The sequence below is a fragment of the Perkinsus marinus genome (assembly GCF_000006405.1).
Source record: "Perkinsus marinus ATCC 50983 genomic scaffold scf_1104296949360, whole genome shotgun sequence".
In the NCBI taxonomy this organism is placed as follows: Eukaryota; Perkinsozoa; order Perkinsida; family Perkinsidae; genus Perkinsus; species Perkinsus marinus.
Genome location: NW_003209934.1, coordinates 1 through 6,603, shown reverse-complemented (window position 1 = coordinate 6,603; position 6,603 = coordinate 1). Strand labels below are relative to the sequence as shown.

Sequence of the window (6,603 nt, the reverse complement as noted above, 5' to 3'; positions counted from 1 at the left end):
AAAGCTTACCAATCCCAAGTGAGGGAAGACGAACACCGGCGAGCTCATCACATAGAACGTCAGCAAGAGAACGCTGATTCCTCCGATGTAGTAGAAGAGGTCTGAAAGGGATATGGATCGGCTGGCACCACCACCACCGGCTCCTGCCTGTTCTGCCAGAGACTAGCACCGCTAGCGAACCAAGGATAACCGCTTTGAAAATTATGGGGCCTAGAAGATCTTCTCCACTGAGAATCTGCTCAGACCCCTGCCATATCGTCATTCTAAGGCTCGCAGGGAGAACCTGGAACCAAGGAAGTCGAAATCACTCCAATGATTTAGTGCACGACCGCCTTACTTGGTCGAATGTTGGTCGGCCTGCGAAAGTGAAAGGGCAGTAACATATCGCCACCACAAGCACAGCCAAGTGCTTCAACAGATGCTGTATCTAGGGAGAACAGCGTGGGGTTCTTTCTCGCTGCAAGGGAGCAATGCCGTTGATCCACAATGACTGCACCGACCTTCGAATCCCGAAGACTTGCAAAAAGTCTTTTGATTGCGGTCAGATTGCAGAGACCGAGTAACAGTCCTGAGACCAACCAGGGAGTGTACATCCTCACTAGTGAGATCGTTGATAACTGCCACGACGCCCTGATAATTCGAGAAAACAATTGTGCGTTCCCATTGAGCAAGATCTTGGGTACCCATGAGAGTTTGCGAACTGAATCGTACCACTTACACTATGAAAATTAGTAAGCAATGCCATTCGGGTGCGACTCTGAATCCCAATCGAAGCTCCCGCGGAAGCATGTCGGTGGATATCCGAATTTGCTCCGAGGCGAGAAGGACCATAACTGAGAAACTACGCTCCTAGTCCCACTAAGTCACTCACTGCGACGATCGTGCAATCATAATGCCAGTTCGCATTCAAGCCCCGTGACTAGGCTTACGTGCAACAGCCAATGGAAGGCTCCCCTCAACCCTATTGTATCTTAACGGTTCATTACAGGTGCTGATACCATTGAGATCCATCACGCGCATAAGGGCGAAACCAGTTGCTGCTACTATCAAGGCCGAGACAAAGGCACGGAGAGTTCCTGCGTCGATAAGAGCCACATACGCTCTGCCGAATCCTTCACAGTCATGCAGTGCATCCTACCTACGCGCAGTTCCCAGGTGTACCCAAGAATCACTAACATCAGTGTCAGCGTGGCGGCTTGCAAAAAACTCAATGCTGCGTTGGAAATGATCAATGTTCGAAAACCAGACAAGGCAACACCCTTTAGATCATCGACCTGTTAGAGAGTTCGAGATCGTCTATACCAGATGGAGAACCCCCTACGCTGTCGAGTCGGCCCCGAATGCATTCCATGCACTCTTGTTGTGTTGTCCATGCATTGGGCGAAGGGAACAGATGAGCGTCCAGGGCGTCCAATAGCCAGAGCACCCAAATAGATCCCGCGAGGGTCAGGCACAGCAAGGGATGATCACGAGAGTCTCGAATGTGCTGAAGCGACTAACGCATGCTCACCATTCAGTTCAATGTCCACAGAGTGAACCCGCCGCAATCATTGCGAATCGAAGACCTGAACTTACATGAAGCAATACTAACCAACTCTTAAAGATCCCTTTTGGGCTCAAAGGACTCGGAAGCTGCTCAGTTGATGAATACACTGGCATGACGGAAAGATGCCGAGAATATCTAGAGAGGAATATCGACGAATTGTGACGCCATGATGCACTGTCCGACCGACTTGCATTGATATCAGAGCTTCTACAAGAAGGTCATTCCTGTAACGCTCGCGATGTCTCACGGTCCAACATGGTGTTACAAGGAATCGAACCCTGGACCAGTTGATCGAGGTGCACTACAATCAACGCCTTTCGTCAAGACTTTTGTGTGCTCTGTCACCGTAACATCATGCGCAGCTGATCAGCGGCGGGCCCGCAAAGGCTTCTGTAAATGCCTACTTACCGCTGGTGGGACGAAGCTTAAACGTTGTTCAGCTGAGACATCTACGTTGACAGGATCTTCCTTCGCAGTTCCTTTCCTCAATAACGACTATGTCATCCGACTCCAACGCAACACTCCGCATCGGGTCCAGGAGGAGCGACCTGGCCCGTCTGCAGACACTCATGGTGGCAGACCGGCTTGAAGAAATGGGTTATAAGGTAGTGCTTGTCGGGGTCAGTATCGTGGTCAATTGATGACAGGTTGAATGTGAGTACCAGGAGGCTCCTGGAGATACCAACTTGAAGGACCCTCTGTGGAAGATGCCCGAGACCGGAGTCTTCACTACCTTCCTCAGACAGAAACTGTTGGACGGTAGGCGACCTGTCATTGAGTATTGTTCAATTTCCTCTGTGGAGTTGAGCACTTGGCCTCGTCGAGTGTTCAATGGATTTTCTCTGCAGGAAGCGTAGACCTAGTGGTCCACTCGTGGAAAGACCTTCCTCTGGCCGAGGAGGCTGGTACTACTGTAGCGGCTACCTTGCCTCGGGCTGACCCTCGAGACCTCATCATCATTCGCAAAGACGCCGAAGCCGAAATGTACTAGTGCCTCGCCGATAGCCGCAGTTACTCTGCCATTGGTTCCTCAGTCGTGCGATGAACGGCAAGTTGATTGTACTGTCGTCCTCTCCTCGGAGGCAGTGGAATCTCCCAGCGTTCCTTCAGAGGGCGGTTCCTGGTGTTGAGACTGTCGAGTTCCGAGACGTTCGCGGCAACATCCAAGTAAGCAATGTGGGTCCGGCTTAGCTGTGAATCTAGTCATCTCCTCAGACGCGGATGCGTAAGCTGATGGACCCAGCCCGACACGACGCCAGTCTCGGCCCTCGACCCCACGCCTTGGTCCTTGCTAAGGCTGCGGTGGATCGCTTTGCTCAGAGCCATCGAGGAGAGTTCCGGAATAGTCGAGAGCTGGTTCAAGGGTAAGAGCTCTGTTCACCCCTTAGTCCCCTCAAATGACAGCTTCAATGGTGTTCCGCTGTACACTGCAAGGAGCTCTCATGGCTTGTCTAAACGTGCAGGTACTTGTCCAAGTGTCACTGCATGGTATTGCCTTTATCTGCTAACCCAACTGCTGCAGCTCAGGGAGCCTTGGGGGTTGAGGTCAGCACGGCGTCTGAGAAGGGGCATGTTCGGAAGGTAGTAGTCCTCCGTAGAACGGCCATTCGCTGACTAGGAGTATCTTCATTGGGCGTTTTCAGATCGTCTCAAAGCTCAACGACGAGCAAACATTCCAAGCCGCCTGGCGGGAGAAGGAGGTCCTCGGCGCGTAGGCCCCTAGGTTGTTGTATTCCCCTGTTGATGCGCCTGGTGTAGATACGGTGGAGGATGTCATCAGAGGATCGGGTGCACGGTCTTGCCGCGATGGTACGGCAAAGTAGGGCACTTGAGGGGCCGAACAGATGGAGGAGTGGACCTTCTGAGGAGCGAAATCATTCCTACCAACGCCATTGATGACAGTTTGCGAGTCGACCCCGGCGAGCATCCACTGAAGGTAATATACTGGCTGCTGGTGGGAGCTGTGATCGTTCCTCAGCATTACTGTGTCAGGTTGGGGGTGCTGGAGGACTCTCCCTTTTCACCCGTGAAGAGGATACTACCGCTGGTGAACGCCTATTGGAAGCCTTGAGGGGCGCTGGAGACGGGGTAAGTGGCCTTCGTTGCTGTAATGGGTGTAGAGAGTGGTTCTTTGATGCTAGGTCGGATTGTGGATTGCCAAGTCTACTGCATTACCCAATGCCCCTGCGGACTTGGTAGAGGATATCAATGCGATGAACATCCCTGTGTGGGTGGCAGGCATCCCTTCGTGGCAGCATCTTGCACAGAGGGGCCTTTGGTGTGTTGGTAAGGTTGGTGGTCAGCAGTGTTGTCGATGGAGTGTGGGTGTCCTTCAGGGTGCACTGATGGTCTTGGCGAGATCGAGGATCCTGACTTGAAGAAGAGCATCGCTCCGTCGCTGAGGAAGTGGATTAAACTCACTCATACCAAGGCGGCTGAGGAGCAAGGAAATGGCCATTTCGACACGGCTCCAGATTGCGAGGTATGGAGAAAGTAAACGAGAGGAGTTCATATGACTCGTTTATAGGTGGAACAACTTGGGACCTATACGTTGGTTTCGAAGTATGAACCTCGGAGCTGTCCAGAGCAGTTGAAGTCCGCTACCTATATCTTCTGGGGGAGTGGTTCGGCCTTTACGGAGGCTCGTAGGTTGCTGCCGGACCTCCTCGACAAGGTGAGCTCTCTTCATTGTGAGGTGGTTGCGACGCCTCGTCTTAGGTGCTGGTCCACGGGACTGGGCCTGGACATACGTTGGAGACACTCTTAGCTGCTGGCGTGCCGAGAGAGCGCATTATTGTTTGCCTCAACTACGATGAGTTTGAGAGGCGAATTCACCGTGATTGATAAGTCGACCACAAAGAGCATTAAGCTCGAGTTACCGCATACAGCGGATATATTACTTCTACTCAAGAGTTTCTTCGCTGCTGTTATTAACAACAAGTAGACAAGTTCACGGTTGTGAAACTGAAGTTGAGCGTGTCAATGCCAATCACTGGCTCAGGGAGAAACACCATCAATTGCGATGCACGTACGTACACAGGGCTGCACGCACGAGCAAGGCAGAACTGGGCTCGTCAATTCTCAATACGCCCCCTCTGCCCCGACAATTCCATATTAACAACAAGTAGACAAGTTTACGGTTGTGAAACTGGAATTGAACGTATTAATGCCAATCAATATAATGGCTCAGGGAGAAACACCATCAATTGCGGTACACGCACGTACACAGGGCTGCACGCAGGAACAAGGCAGAACTGGGCTCGTCAATCCTCAATACGCCCCCTCTGCGCCGACAATTCCATATTTTCAACAAGTAGACAAGTTTACGGTTGTGAAACTGAAGTTGAGCGTGTCGATGCCAATCAATATAATGGCTCAGGGAGAAACACCATCAATTGCGGTGCACGCACGTACACAGGGCTGCACGCACGAACAAGGCAGAACTGGGCTCGTCAATTCTCAATATGTGCAGCTTATACAGGTGTTTCCTCAGAGGTGTCTTGAACCAGAATTGCGTTGTCAGGGCCCTCCTCAGTCTCAGAGGGAGTTCCCTCACATTTGGGAAGTGGTGGTTAGTTGATATGAGGGCGTGGTAGTATTGTCTACCTACAAGTTGTGTCCGCTGTTCAGTTGCCTTCACAGTTCTCCATGCAGAGGGTTGTACCAGCTCTGGGTGGTCGGAAGGCTCCATGGTCGGCCGTTCGTATGATCTCTTCACGGAAGATAGCTCCAGCATGGCCCTACTATCTCGCTGGGGAAGCAGTGTGATAGCAGATGCTTGCGGGTCATTTGAGCCACTGGTCTTAGATACTCTAATACCGACCTCGAGGTTACCGACAAGTATAGTGGCGCCGCGGTGTGTCGCGTGGCCTTGGCCAAGCCTCCGGAAGTAGAACGAGCTATAGCTACGGCTCATGGAGCTGAGAAGACGATGGCTGCGCTCCCGGCATTTCAACGAAAAAGAATCCTCCAGCATTGCGTGGAAAGGTGGGAGTGTTGGAATTGTGGATGATGCGGAGAGGTGGACAATGAGGATAGGTTCCGAGACAGAGCTGAGGAGCTGGCCTACTGTCTGTGTGTGGAGGCTGGTAAACCTATTATGGATTCTCGCCTGGAGGTGAGAGGTGGTGGGAAGGGGATCTCCACTTGATTCCCGTGTTCGTGAGGTATATTGTTGAGGTTGTTACTATGGTACTCGATGGCGATAGAGCAACAACAGTGAACAGTTTGATCCAAGGCCCTTTCGATCAGGGTTTGCCCTTTGGGCACGGGCGGAAATTTCCGAAGGAAATTTTCGAGAAAATTTCAGAAATTTCCGTTGAGGCTGGAAATTCTTGGAAATTTGCTAAAAATGCCCAAAAAATCGTGCCCAGGGTAGTAGAGAGGAGAGAAGTAGTTTAGATTCATTCATAATGGCCGAACAAAGCTAGTGAAGGCTTTCGCAGGTGTCTACTGGTCACTATGAATACATCTTGCGGGTTCCCTCAGATATCGATCAGGTGGGCGTGCGCGTGAGCCTCTCAAGAGTTAGCGATTCTCCAACTATCTTGCAATCTTGCGTTCTCTCTCTCGAGATTCGAATAGTGTCGGCGTAGCTCCAGTTATTTTCACGGTTGGCGCTGTCGACCAGGTCGATTCGACCTACTTGGCTGTAGTCCAGTGGACTAAGTCCACCATATCTTGCGTTCTATCGAGTACATTTTCGGCGGTAATCTTCGCATTCACACGTTAGCTGTAACTCGCACGAATTTGCGTCACTTTGGATAAGCTGCTGAGCCCCAGCATGATGGACGGTATCCGAGGTGGAGACCCATAGCCTATGGGTTTGGGCCCTATGGGCCATAGGACGTAGACATCGATCACTTTCTCTTGTAATTCAGAATGATTATGGTGGATGAAAAACGAGATGAAATTGCGGAGCGAGCGAAGCGAGCGGAGCGTATTCTCTCACTTTACTAACACTTTGTGCGTGCGTGCGTGCGTGCGTACAATTATCCAGCTCGATCTAGAGAGGTATGATCACATGCTATACACCATTCGATAGCTCTCGCTCTGGG

At 51.5% G+C, this 6,603-nt stretch overlaps 3 protein-coding genes across 3 annotated transcripts in view; 2 read left to right on the top strand and 1 right to left on the bottom strand.

Annotated features, from left to right (window-relative positions):
• Pmar_PMAR001321 (hypothetical protein) overlaps positions 1-687 on the bottom strand; it is a gene marked incomplete at both ends in the record, with an annotated part of 995 nt that extends 308 nt beyond the window's left edge. The window contains 5 exons of the mRNA XM_002778466.1: positions 1-101; positions 138-283; positions 338-427; positions 501-568; positions 600-687. The exon at positions 1-101 is cut by the window's left edge and continues 4 nt beyond it. Coding sequence (XP_002778512.1) covers positions 1-101; positions 138-283; positions 338-427; positions 501-568; positions 600-687 — 493 coding nt within the window. The remainder of the gene's footprint in view (positions 102-137; positions 284-337; positions 428-500; positions 569-599) is intronic.
• Positions 688-2,043: 1,356 nt separating this feature from the next.
• On the top strand, positions 2,044-4,390 carry Pmar_PMAR001320 (porphobilinogen deaminase, putative; the record flags this gene model as incomplete). The annotated part of the gene is made up of 13 exons (XM_002778465.1): positions 2,044-2,151; positions 2,194-2,305; positions 2,395-2,530; positions 2,581-2,713; positions 2,762-2,910; positions 3,010-3,127; positions 3,190-3,257; positions 3,305-3,482; positions 3,539-3,634; positions 3,688-3,832; positions 3,883-4,028; positions 4,074-4,220; positions 4,265-4,390. The coding sequence occupies 13 exons, from the start codon at positions 2,044-2,046 to the stop codon at positions 4,388-4,390; spliced, it is 1,662 nt and encodes a 553-aa protein (XP_002778511.1).
• A 784-nt stretch (positions 4,391-5,174) lies between these two features.
• Pmar_PMAR001319 (hypothetical protein) lies at positions 5,175-6,087 on the top strand. The gene is made up of 3 exons (XM_002778464.1): positions 5,175-5,310; positions 5,354-5,533; positions 5,585-6,087. Exons 1-3 carry the CDS (start codon positions 5,195-5,197, stop codon positions 5,694-5,696), a joined length of 408 nt encoding a protein of 135 aa, XP_002778510.1. The 5' UTR covers positions 5,175-5,194; the 3' UTR covers positions 5,697-6,087.
• Positions 6,088-6,603: the final 516 nt, after the last annotated feature.

Excerpts from the sequence above, each read along its gene's own strand:
- Pmar_PMAR001319 (XM_002778464.1), top strand. The coding sequence starts at position 5,195 with ATGCAGAGGGTTGTACCAGCTCTGGGTGGTCGGAAGGCTCCATGGTCG. Across the intron at positions 5,311-5,353 it reads TATCTCGCTGGGGAAGCAGT|ATACTCTAATACCGACCTCG; the intron begins GTGATAGCAGAT and ends CACTGGTCTTAG. Across the intron at positions 5,534-5,584 it reads CTCCAGCATTGCGTGGAAAG|GTTCCGAGACAGAGCTGAGG; the intron begins GTGGGAGTGTTG and ends CAATGAGGATAG.